Source organism: Leptopilina heterotoma, unplaced genomic scaffold (genome assembly GCF_015476425.1).
Source record: "Leptopilina heterotoma isolate Lh14 unplaced genomic scaffold, ASM1547642v1 Lhet_353, whole genome shotgun sequence".
NCBI classification, from domain to species: Eukaryota; Metazoa; Arthropoda; class Insecta; order Hymenoptera; family Figitidae; genus Leptopilina; species Leptopilina heterotoma.
Window position 1 is genome coordinate 569,981 of NW_025111035.1, and position 13,623 is coordinate 583,603.

General features: G+C 28.5%; 1 protein-coding gene and 1 long non-coding RNA gene across 3 annotated transcripts; one reads left to right on the forward strand and one right to left on the reverse strand.

Moving 5' to 3' along the window:
* The first annotated feature begins 317 nt into the window (after positions 1-317).
* LOC122505341 lies at positions 318-4,072 on the forward strand. Its single transcript, XR_006301909.1, has 2 exons — positions 318-358; positions 3,792-4,072. It is a non-coding gene; the product is annotated as an uncharacterized LOC122505341 (long non-coding RNA).
* LOC122505333 (calpain-A-like) lies at positions 1,618-12,888 on the reverse strand. 2 transcript variants are annotated; one of them, XM_043616851.1, is made up of 12 exons: positions 12,608-12,888; positions 8,164-8,355; positions 7,682-7,869; positions 7,290-7,593; positions 7,025-7,209; positions 6,704-6,954; positions 6,464-6,621; positions 3,770-3,987; positions 3,557-3,599; positions 3,320-3,449; positions 2,858-2,985; positions 1,618-2,741 (listed from the first exon to the last, which is right to left on the reverse strand). In XM_043616851.1, exons 1-12 carry the CDS (start codon positions 12,713-12,715, stop codon positions 2,487-2,489), a joined length of 2,160 nt encoding a protein of 719 aa, XP_043472786.1. In that variant the 5' UTR covers positions 12,716-12,888; the 3' UTR covers positions 1,618-2,486. The 2 variants fall into 2 exon arrangements, with proteins under 2 accessions (XP_043472786.1, XP_043472787.1); XM_043616852.1 differs by lacking the exon at positions 12,608-12,888 and adding an exon at positions 10,708-10,779.
* Between the last annotated feature and the right edge of the window lie 735 nt (positions 12,889-13,623).

Sequence of the window (13,623 nt, forward strand, 5' to 3'; positions counted from 1 at the left end):
AAAACTCAAAATTTATTTTTTGGACCTAAGCCGTGTTTTCTCGTGGACAGTCACATTTAGTAATATGAGTTTCAGGCTGGAGTCCCATGGTAGCGTTTTGCGTTGCGTTTTGTAACTAGGCCATGAGTGCAAATAGAGCAAACATATATCTCTGTCTCTCTCACACTCATGGCCTAGTTACAAAACGCAACGCAAAACGCTGTCATGGGACTCCAGCCTCAAGGCCATGAAAATTCGCTGCTCGCCCAAAATTTTGGAAGTGTGCAAGCGCCTTTAGGCATTCTCTTCTTCACTTTTATGGATAACAGCGCCTCTAACGGGGAAAAGGGAAACTAAATATCGTCTGCTACTGTCTGCTGTGCGTTGTGTTTATTTATTTTTAAAGTTAAAAAGTTTTTCAGTGTTTACATAAATTATTCAAGCGTTCTTTTCATGCATCGTATAACAAATAATTAGTTCTTGTGTGTAGACGAGTTTGTCTTCGACATTAGTTGGAAAAATTGAAGGGATATCTCCTACTTTTAAATTTGCCTTATCTCTTTTCATTTCATATTCTTTGCCGTTTATTACATTCTTAAAAGTTTTTTCATTTTCACTTTCTTTAAAATGTAACTCGCAAATAACATATGTCTCCTCAGCAATTCTTTGTTGTTTTTTGTAGGAACAATTTGCTTCCAATATTCATAAGTGTTTTTTTGGTGGTTACTTTATTGTTTGACCACAACGACTACAACATTTAATTAATAGAATTTGATTTTAATTTATGCATAAGCTAACGTACCTACACAACAAACTTTAATCTTTCTTGAGATTCAAAACGCAGAGAGACATATAATACAAGTACATTTTTATCTCCATAGAATAATCAGGAAGACGGATTACAATCATGCGAAGAACACTTATTTATTAAGGGGACCCGCACCCGAAATTTCAACTATAACAGAATATAATTGAAAAAATTTGGTATATTTTTTTTCTGACACTATTTTGATTCAGAAATAAGGTGAACAAAAAAAAAAATTTCATGATTTTGTCGAAAATTAAAAAATTTTTTTTTTGGATTTTTTTTGTAAGTTTTGACAAAATTAGAATTTTACAAAATCTATCCCCTTAATTGTACAGGGGGTTGTAAGGAACTCATTAAAACAAAAACCATTAAAAAATAATAAAATTTGTGAAAGAAGAAACATTTTTTATAAGTTTATGGTATAACATTATAAACCATAAATTTACAAAAAAATTCTTCTTTCACAAATGATATTATTTTTTCATGGTTTTTGTTTTAATGAGTTTCTTACACTTGATTTTATAATTAAGGGCCTGGATTTTGTGAAATTTTAATTTTAATTTTTTCGAAATGTTATACCATAAATTTACAAAAAATGCTTCTTCTTTCACAAGTTTTATTATTTTTTAATGGTTTTTGTTTTAATGAGTTCCTTACAACCCCCTGTACAATTAAGGGCATGGATTTTGTAAAATTTTAATTTTGTCAAAAGTTACAAAAAATAATCAAAAAAAAAAATTTTTTAATTTTCGAAAAAATCGTAAAATTTTTTTTTTGTTCACCTTATTTCTGAATCAAAATAGTGTCAGAAAAAAATATACCAAATTTTTTCAATTATATTCTGTTATAGTTGAAATTTCGGGTGCGGGTCCCCTTAAAAGAGAAACTTGACAGCTAGAACGACATAACATCCATGACTTTACTTTTTTTTACATCATTAACGTTTAAAAAGAAGAGAAAATTTTACAATTTATAAACTTAAATACATATTTTAGTTTTATTTTTGTTCCACGCTTATACTTTCCAATACCATATTTTTAGACTTAAAAATAGATAAAATTTGATTCCTGCGACGAATCTAAAAAATTAATAATGCATACTAATTTTAGTTGTTTCAGTAGATTATTTTCCAAATTCCAATGAATTATCAAAACCACCTCCCACTGAATCCGATGGATAGGTGTGTAATGTGTATACGACTAGGATATTTCTAAAGAGAGCTTTTTAATTTAATTTCTATGAAGGAGGATAAGAAGATGAAACTCCATATTTTTATTGGTCCCCATTTTGAGCGCAAGAGGAGAAATGAGAAATCCCCACTTTTAAGATTCTTCATTCATTTTTTTTAGTGTTTACAATTTACATAATGTCAAAATTACAAACGTAACCTAAGTAATTGATATTTTTAACTTTTGACTTTTGCATTTGAAAAAGCAACATAAAATCTGTCGATTACCATAAAGAACTCAAAATTGATTTTTTGGACCTAAGCCTTGTTTTCTCGTGGACAGTCACATATGGTTAAAATTCCCAATGCTTTTAATTCCATATCAATGTCATTTTTGAAATTTTGTGTAAACATTTTAATCTATTTTAATCAACCTCTTCTTACCGGGACTGCAAAACAGTCAATTGAAAAGTGCAAAGTAAACATGAAAACGAATGTAAGCTTACAGATATTCATTTGAAACAAAGATTATTAAATGTACTCATCTAGATTCGCACATTTACTTAAAGTATTGGAATGATATTTAGTATCAATCATAGTTTTGATTTGAACTGCACACATTATGTAGTCATCAAATGAAATCATCCCCTCTTTAGTACTATAACGATGTGCTAGGATATTCAGTATGCGATTATTAAGTCTGTAGCCAGCACTATTTAAGGCCTGTCTCAACTCAATTGCACTCAGATACCCTGAACCATCTCTGTCATACAGCCGAAATACAGCCTAAAATAAAGTAATTCGATTAGGTAGAGAGTAACGTTAAAGTAAAATTCCATTGTGCTCAATTTCTTCTAATTTAGTAATTTAATTAGAAAATAAATAAAATGCAGAATACGTACTCTCCAGTTTCTAATGTCATTCCACAGAGATTTAAACTCCTCAAATCCCAGTTTTCCTGAGTGATCAACGTCCAACATTGCCACCATACTGCGGCAAATGTCTTTGCTGAATCCTTTATTGTGCGTTTCTAGAAAGTAAATGAGAACTTTTGAAATTCACGATCGGTCAAATTCATTAGCAATTAGTGTTAAATTGAAAGCTTTCTAATATAAAAGAAAAGACCATGCACAACAAAATAAAGCATCCATTAATAATATTGAAGCGGAAGATTTAGTAAAAAATGGAGAAGGAATGAATTTTCTATTCCAGATATAAAAAATGAATCTACTAAATGAAAAACTAATTTACTCGAAGCCATCATTTTCACTAACTTGCAAAAGAAGACTTACTGCAGACCGGACTTGTTGTATTATTATACTTTACCTACTGAAATGATTTTACGTTAAAAAATAAGACCTTACCTTCGCGCAGTGCGTCGTCCAGAATTTCTTTCAGCTCCATCCAGTCAACTTCCATGTCATCGCCAGCATGTTTTCTGAAGAATTCTTTAACTTCGTCCTCATTTTGCTCTGGCTGAGGTTGATCATGTACCTTTAAAAATAAAATTAAAGAAAATAGTATATTGTTCAGTTATAAATTAAAAAAAATAGTTTTAAACAAAGGGTTCAAATAGAATATTTTGAAAAGATTATTCTTACCCTATTATCCACTTCGCCGACACCAACTTCTTCGTCATTCTCCCTGGGGAACAAAGTTTTCCATTTAAATACATTTCAACAGATGGGATAATTTTAAACAGCCAGAGTGTTACACAAAAAGTCAATCAAATCTTTAACTAAACTAAAAAATCATCATGTTCAATTAAAATTATAAGGATTATAAGTATACCGAAAAAATTAAAAGCCACTTACTCCAAGTTGTTTTTGTTTTCAGAGAATATTCTCAACAAAAATTCCGCTTCCTCGTTTGGGTCGAAAGTGCTGGGAACAATGCAATAAACTCCTGGCGACAATTTAAACCTACAAGTGACTTCTCGTAAATTAAAAAATGAAAGCGTGCTTGCTGCTGATTCAGTGTATTTAAAGAAGTTTATATCCAAAGGCTTCGATAGTCTGTCATGGTCTTCCAACTAAAACAATTTAAAGTTTAATTCTATTTTGTAAAAACTTGCTATTATATTTATTTAATATATTAATATTTTATTTAACGAAGTATTTAATTTATTATTATTATTACTCAAAAAACATTCGATTCTCTTTACAAAATTTCAATAAAAAATTCTTCGAAAAATTTATGAAAAATTACAAAAATGTTATCCTAGTATCAATAGATAATTAATAATAATGCCTATTAACAATAAAAACGGGTACCTAAATACGTTTCATCACAAAAAATAATTCAAATATTTAAAAAAAAACAAAATTTTGTGCAAAAATTATGATTATAAAATAAGAATTATGCCTATTTTTTCGTTTAGTAAGAAAAATGAATGTCGTTAAAAATTGAAATTTACAAAATTTATCACTGCTTTGCTAACTTTGCATAAAATTTTATACGTACTTGTGCCTTCAAAAAATGATTTAATTAAAGTTTTTCGAAATGTTATTTCAGTTTTACTTTATACGAATGATTCAATCACTTTGATCCGAAAAATTCCTGTTATAAATAACAAAAAGAAAACTAAAAAAAATTTGTGACCAAAAATTTTAAATGCTTTGCTAACTTTGCACAAAATTTCATTTTTAAGCCTCCCAATAACAAATTGAATTTTGGAAAAACTATAACTGATTGCATAAATCAATTATTTAAAAATGTTTTGATAAAATTCTTTATGAGACTTCAATTTTAAGAAATTTTAATTATTCCATAAATTATTTATTTTTGCATTTAAATTATTGAATTATCTAATAAAAATTTATTTTAAATTGAATTTCAGTTAAGGTTTTACATAATAATATTGAATATTAAAAGCATATAGCATGAATTTTAAGAAATAATATTTCATACTTATAACTAAAAATTCTGTAGAATTTAATATTTTAAAAGAATTTAATTGAATTTTTTTCTGAAATTATTTAAAGTGATTATTTTTTAATTCGTAGGGGAGAGTGGGGCAAACCGGACCCCTTTCAATATTTCCGAAATGGCGAAATTGAAAAAAGTGTTGTTTACAAATTTAAAACAACCATGTTTAGTATACCTTATTTTTTCAATATGACAGTTTTAGCTTGCGTTTGTGCGACGAAGGGAGCAAAAGTTTTTTTTTAGTTTTTTTCTACACTTTTACGAATTTTTTCTTAAGGAAATTCTGAGGAAATCGTGCAATGTTTCCAAATATTAGGTCTTGGGTTTTGAAGGTACACACCTCAGGAATATTTACCACTAAAAACTTTGATGAATTTGCAAAGCGTTTCTTTTTGACAAACATTTATTCTCAAAATGGGCCTGTGGGGTAAACCGGACCGTTTTCGGTGGGGCAAACCGGCCATAGGATATTTCCATTGAATTAAAGTTTCATAAAAATTATTTTTAATTAAAATGTTTCTTTCATTAAAATATTTGCATACAATGAAAAATAATTGTCTTCCAATGAGAATTGGACCTTTAATATTGTTTCTCTGATAATGACAAACATTTTTATTTTTTTATTAAAAAAAATATTTATTTAATTAAAATTCAATCCCATATTATTATTTTCATTACTACAACCATTGTTTACATGATTCTTTATGTTTTTTATTATTGTAGATTATGTAAATGGGGTCGTTCACAAACTACGTCACGCTTTTTCGGACTGATTTTTACCCCCCCCCCCTTCATCACATTTTTTACATACAAGAAAAATTTTTTTCCACACTTCGTCACACACAGCTTGACACCCCCCCCCCATCCCTAGGAGTGTGGCGTAGTTTATGAACGACCTCAATGCAATATTATAAATAAAAAACCAAACGGTACGGTTTACCCCAGGGGATGGGGCAAACCGAACCGTTTGCAAAATTTTTTAAAGTTAACACAGCAACTAAACAATAAAAGATAAAGTATAGGTTTCTCTAGAAAAAAGTTGCGCAATTAAATGATCTTTCAAACAAGCTATCGAAAAATGAAATCGGTTGATTCGTTTAGTCACAAGAGTCAAAAAACCGTTAGGGGGTCCGGTTTGTCCCACTCTCCCCTATTTAATTGAGGCCTTGGATCCAATAACTCGCCCGACGCTCGGAGGAACGCGCTAATACCAGTCGGGTAGCAGTGAGTGGCCCAGAGGCGCTCACTGCTCACTGACTGGCAGTCGCGCGTTCCTCCGAGCGTCGGGCGAGTTATTGGATCCAAGGCCTCAATTGAAGAATTTCCGCACTCTAAATCTGAATCAGTGAAAATTTCACTGATTTCAATTCAGTGGCCCAGTTTTCTTTAATTCATCAGTGGGATTTCACTGACAATCAGTGGTTTTTACTGATTCTCAGTGAAATTTTCACTGATTCAGATTTAGAGTGTGAATAATTTAAATTTCGTAAAATTGATTTGTAAACAAATGGATTTTAAAATTCTCAAAGAACTTTTTTCAAAACTTATTAAAAATAATTTATTCCTGTGGGAAAACTCACATGATAAACAACAAACCCAATTGTTAAACATTTAGCACCCATTCTTTTTTTCGCTCTTCTATTCTTTTGCATTAAAGCTACAATGACGGTGCATTTATCATCGTCTTCATCGGGACTTTCAAGAGTGATGCGGTATTGCGGATTGTTCCCAAAAGTTTCTACAAACACAAAGTATTAAACCAATGGAGTACTAATTAAAGAAAATAAAATTTATTTAGAAAAATCGGTTTCAAGTAGTACCTGGGTAATTTCTGCAACCACCAGCAGTGACACCGCGCACCCACTCGCCATCAAACAAATTTGTTTCCCACTTTTTCTTGCCCTGATTGTAGTCATCCTCTGTAAGAGAGTCTGCATTCAAGTTGCAAATTTCTAAATTTGTGAAATACGTCTTGAAGTCTTGGAACGACATCCAAAATTCTCCGTCTACGTCAAACGTCAAACCCAACTCCTCCTTCTCGTGGTCTGGGATGAATCTCCATTCTGGTGACCTGTTTCCGATAGTTTAATTAGCTTTTGAAAACTGGTTCCATTTGTTAAGCAGTAAAACTATTTACGCACCCATCACTCCAGGGACCATTCCACTCGGCCTCATTTCCCCAAGGATTCCTGATTCTCACTAACGGAACTGTGCCACCTTGTTGGGACTTGTCGTCGGTGCGAACATTCTTTATTTTCGTAACACTGTAGGCGTGACGCTTAATTAGACCTTGCGGTGTCTTTACCTCACAGGCATTGGAATTTGACTGCGCAGTGAAAAAAAGTGGTTAAAAACATTTCTTTTTAATTATTATTCGGCTATTTAAGTTTAGAGAATCGCTATTACCTTAATCGAACAACTAATTAGGGAATTTCTCTCGTAGGCCTTCAGCAGCACACTGAACAAATTTGACGGAGTTTTGTCCATGTCGTACATTTCTGTAACGCCGCCTGTAAAGTCTTCCATGGCCTCCACCGCGGTACCACCTTTAAGGGATTCATAGGAGCCATGCAATTTCGCGTATGCTTTCTCGAGCAGCGCACTCCAGAACTCGTTGGTCTCTGGGGATTGAAGGAATAAAAGCTGTCCGTTGCAAGTTGGAAGTCTGTCGTCAATCACGACATCCACCCACTTCCCGTACTGCCAAAATCTACAACAAAAAGTCCTTTTTATTTTCAACAAGTCACCGCATTTGAGTGAAATACTAATTCTCTACTCATATTTGCATGTTTACTTACTTGAAGTGGAAAATTCCTGCGTAGTTTTCTTCAAAAGACTGTTCCTCTGGTACAACTTGATGAAATAAATGAGGATGCATAGCTAAATTGGCAACAGCAGCGAGCAGCCAACAGTCGCCCAAGACTCCTTGTTGAACATCGAATCTTGAATAACCATCGACAAAGAACTGAGGATTGTCTGCAATTTCCTAATAAATAAAAAAATAATTATACTCATTTAAGCAAATCGATTTTGGAAAGACTCACTGAATGTTGGGAATATCGCCTTTATTCTGCTAAATTAGACAAAAAAGTTAATTTATAATTTATTCATTAAGCAAATTTATAAACCAATTATAATAAATGATTATAAAAAACAAATAAAAAATGAACCTCGTTTAAGTGTATTTTTATAACAAATTAGTTAAAATTTTCGAAAATATTTGATATGTGAGAAATGAAACTCGAAAATGGAGGACCAGAAAGTTGTAAAAGCAGTTTACCTTTGGCCTTTTCCATTCAATATTCTTGCTTTCTTGAAGATATTCAGGCTTCTTTGAGAAATATAGTGAAGAATCAGTAGCAGGAAAAATTGGGTCCTCGAATAATTGTCCCCTTGATAAACACTCATTTCGAATTTGATAAAAATCTTGTATTGGACCTCGTGTCCTGTGATCGGAACTTTGGTCTCCAAGCTGGAAATTAATTTCATTAGTATACATTTTCACCGCAATGAAAAGGTTTTGGATTGTGTTTTACAATCCTCAAAGTTGTATTAAAGTGGTGCAATTAATATTCTGTTCATGACAAAGTAATTTGTTTATCTTGCTAATGCAAAAGGAATTAATATGATTCATGAAGGTCTCTCTGTGCAGATGCATTATTGCATTTCCATGTCTCTGTGTGAAGCGCGATGTGAAATCCCTCTAGTTAAATGAAGACCTCCACGGAATAACGATCTATGGCACATTTTTACATATAAATGCAATTGTAATGAAAATATGAGCACGTATTATTAAATTTTGAGCCTAAATGAATGAAACAGTGTAATTAAATAAATAGATAATGAAATGTATTGGTTTTCATTAAATACTATAATATATAGTTGGAATAACGATTTATGGCAATTCAAAGTTGAAAATTGCAAGCATTTTCAAATGTGCCATATATATAGATCATTATTTCGTGGAGGTCTTCAAATATTGGCATTTTAAATATTTCTACTATTTCTGCATTCGTGGAACAATTGAAATTCAACACTTGACTTATTTTTGAGTTAAATTATTGAATTAAATACTACAAATTGATTATTAAGGGAGTGTTCACAAATAATGTCACCCGTCTTTTTCAAATTTTTAAATGTGAACGTTTCCTTCATAATTATGCTAAAAAAATAAACAGTAAATTGTTTATAAAACATAAAGTTATTTACATCCAATTAAAAAATCCGTACGTACTTCCGAAGGTGACAGTATATAGATTATGAAATTTCTTGTGGGTTTTTGTTCCAGGTCTTATACTTTGTATATTTGTAGTAAAATTTAAATAAAAAAAATGTTTTTACACTTCAATATGATGTATTTAATAATAAACCCCCTAAAAAGAAATCCTATTACTTTTTCCATTTTTCCAAAAATAAATCATCAAATATAGGTCTTTTTTTCTGCCTCTATAGAGTAGTGTTACCCCTTAATGTTATCAACAAATGTTTAAATAATTGAATTTTTTTTAAATAATTTTAATAACATTTTTAAGAATAATTTCATTTTTCCAGGAATTCGATTAAAATTGTTTTAAAAGTAATTTAAATTCTGTGTGATGAGTTTTATTATACTATATGAAAATAATTAAATTCCTAATAAGAATTTTATTATTTATGAAAATAATTGAATTCCTGAGAAATTTTCATTATTTATTATAAAAATATAATTACCTAAATATTTGAGTGCAATTGAAAAAAGTTTTCTTATAAATATGTATAGGTATAATTGAATTCTTTTGGAAATTTTTATTAAAATAGTAAATATTGAAAATTATTGAAAATAATTGGAATTTTGCCAAGAATTTTATTAAAATTTTTAAAAATAACTGAATTTTATTATAATTTATAAAAATAATTTAAATTTTGAAGAGAATTTTTAAAAATTTTTGAACATGAATGAATTTCTGCAGTAATTATTTGTAACTACTTCAAAATGTAATTTTTTAAAATGCATTTTTGACTTAAATTCTTCTATATTTTGTCACACCCTGTATAATATGAATAACTACTTATTTTAATGTTTTGTTCTATATAGAATTAAAACTTTAAATTGTATTTTAGATAAATATAATTTTAACTGTTATTTAACATTTTTACTAACTCAAATGTAGAGAATTAATAAGAATAAGTAATTTTTTAAATAAGTATTTTATATTGATAATATTTTTGTTAAAAAAATGTTTATGACTTTTATAATTTGGAGAATAGAGTATGCTTTATTAATTTTATATAATCTAAATTTATACAGAATTTGATGTTGACATTTACAAATAAAACATTTTGTAATTTGCATAATAATAATTTGCTAGTATGAATAAATTAAAAATTCGAGATATTCTTATCATAGTAACGGTCAAACTTAATAAAGTTATGCTTTTTCAGAGAAATATACATTTTTGCATTTAATACGCAATTTTAAATGTATTTAATTAATTCAACAACACTTTTTATTCACAAGAAATAATTATTTTTAACTTTTTTGTACCGTCTGCTACAGGCTCAAAATTTCTTAAGTGGGCCGGCCACTAATTTCCTTGAGACGATATTTTTATGTGTTGTGTCAATAATTTTATAGTTTTTGCGAATATAAATATCTCCCTAAAGTTTTTTTTGCAAAATTTAAATTTTTTTAAGAGTTATTGTTTTAACAATTTTTAAGCATCAAATTACAAATTATTTTTTTTCTGTTGTGTTTGATGGATTTTGATAAAATTTTATAGACCAATTGTACTTAAACAATACTACATATGTACAATGCAAAGATAATAAAATGAGCCTCACGCACCTGATCCGTTTTTCTCCGCGTGACTTTAATAAAAACTACTTAAAATATATCACTTATTGTTTTCGTTTCAACGGTTTCAACTTTTTTCTTTAGGTCGACAGTTGGATTTTTTGCAGATTCTAAAAGAAAGAAAGAACCTATAAATACAAATAAGATATAAAATCTGTTAGCTCGACAACGTCAAAAACGATGAGAGTGATCAAGGAAGAAAATAAAGCGCAACTAAATGCGGGTTAATTTTAGAAAACAGGTTTTTAACATTGAAATAAACGAAATTTTTTTCTTAATTCCAAGGATTTTTGGAACATGCTTTTCGGAAATTGTGTCCTCATTTTGGCAAATGTCGCGACGCAATATTCAAAATAAAATTACTAAAAAAACTCTTTTTTATTTTAGATCGGAGATAAAGCTGCTGCATATTTGAGATGTCATATTGAAGAAATCTCAATAAAAAGGATTGAATTAAAAACAATTCAAATTTATTTATATTTAAGGGGACTTTTTGGTCAAGGATTTCAAAAAAATCGATTTTTCTTTTTTTACTTTTAAAATGTTCCTTAGTATCCTAAAATTCCTGCCCCAAAACATTTTTTAAAAAAGATGCAAAAGAAAAAGTTATAGCAATTTTTATGACGGGGAGACTCTTTTCCCGAAATCTACTGAACCGATTTTAAAAAACCATTCAATTCTTTAATTAAAAAACTATAACAAACGTATAAAATTTCACATCTTTACCCCCTGTTATTTTTTTACGTGGGTAAATTGACCCAAAAACACAACATTTTTTCCTATTTTTTGAGAAAAATGTGTTTAAACAATTGTAAAACATTTGAAAAATTGTTTTTGAGGTTTGTTGTCTACAGTAAACCCTTATAAAGAATAAACAAGTAGATAACTTATTTGGTCCTATTTTATATAAAGAAATTGTTATTTTGTAGACAAATTTAAGGAATATAATACAATTTTAATTTTTTTGTTAGGACGTGAAGAACATATTTGTTTATTAACATCTTATTAACAAATAATATAAAAAATTATAAAAATAAAAAAATGTTTTCAAATAGTGCAATTTAAAATCAAAAAAACCCTTTTTTGATTTTTAAATCCGTCAACTGGAACTCGAGAAGAAAATTTTTTAATTTAGCACTACTAAAAAATTCAATTGTTAATAACTTTTACAAAAAAAATTATTTTTCATAATATTTTCAGGGATATTAAGATACTGAACCATACTAAGCGAGTCAAAAAACAACATTTTTCTTTAAAAATAAAATTTTTTAGTTCTAAGTGAACCGTTTGAGAAATTCTGACTCTCAATAAGAGTTTAAATAGTGTGTTTTTTATTAATTCTGTTTCCTTAATCCCAAGAATGACATCTTATTTTCAGTTTTTTTTAAATCGAAAACAATTTAATTCGATGTGCTAAAATGGGCACTTTTTGCACCTTGTTATGAAAAATATCGTTCGTAACTTGTGCGAACAGTTGCCAATTTTTGAATGAGCACTTTTTTTGCATTAATAGTAATAAATAATAGAAAAATTTAAATGTGATTCTTCAACATTAGTGTATATGATTAAGTACACTTTGCAGACTTTTTTAAAAATACGACATAACTTAAGATGCAATTTTTTTAAATTATAAAAAAATCATTAACTTTTACTCCTAAAAACTTAACTTAACTTTTGCGCATTAAAATCAAATGACAATTATTTAACCACACGTGACAAACACGTGCAAGTGAAGGCACCTTTGCACCCAAATCAATTTAATAATATTGACAAGAATTGAATAACAATTACTCATGTTACAACTTTTAGAATTTAAATGTCTGGGAATTTATATTTCGGTACAAACAATTTATACAATATAATATTAGTTTGTAAAGAAGCAAATACTCACCACTTTTATATTAAAGAGAGAAGGTAAAAATCTTTCAACGGCCGCCGTCTGTTTTTTAAAGAAATTTCCATCACCTGTATTTTCTCCATTAGAATATTGGTCGCCCATTGTGACTTATTACTATTTTAATTTAAAATAAGGATTTAGTAATGCACAAGAAAGCTATTTATTAATAATTTTTGACACTGTCTCTTTGATAACAAAATAAAATTTATTTATTTCTTTAAATAGCTTTCGGTTAACCAACTGTCAAAACTGCAATACAGGATCTATATATCTGAATTTTATATGAAAAATTGAAAGGATAAATTTTGAGGATTTTGAGTATAGATATAGAACTTATGGTGCATTTATACGACTATCGGTAGAAAAAAAATTTACCGAAAGTAAAAAAGTATGAAATTGTTATTAATATTTTTATGAACAATATAAATTAACAAATTTATTGTTAGAAAATAATATTACATTTATTCATTTCAATTTAGATCATATATATTAATAATCGTATTCCGGTATAGTAATCTGTTCGCAGTTTAGTTGTTGTTCGCTTTTTTTGTTTCCTAAACGTATTAATAATTTTTCTTATCAAATATTTTTAATTTTAAAAGTAGATAATCTATTAAAAATCATTGAATTCTTGCAAAAAATTTTGTCACAAAATTTGAGAATAATTTAATTTCTTCCCAAAATTTTATTATATTGATAAAAATAATCGATATCTCGCGAAAAGTTGTACTAACATTTTTAAAAATCCTAATTAAATTCTGTCGAATAATTTCTTAAATTTTTTTTTAAGTAATGGAGTTTTTTTAGTAATTTTAATTGCATATTTTGAAAGTAATTGAATTTTATGAACAATTTATTTCAAGTTTTTAAAATAATCGTGTTTCTTAATAATTTGAAATGAAACATTTAATTATTGAATTTTATTAAAATTATTAGAAAATAATTAAATTCTTCTGAAGAATTTCTTCATGTGTTTTTTTAAATAATTTTAATTCAACCTTTTAAAAATA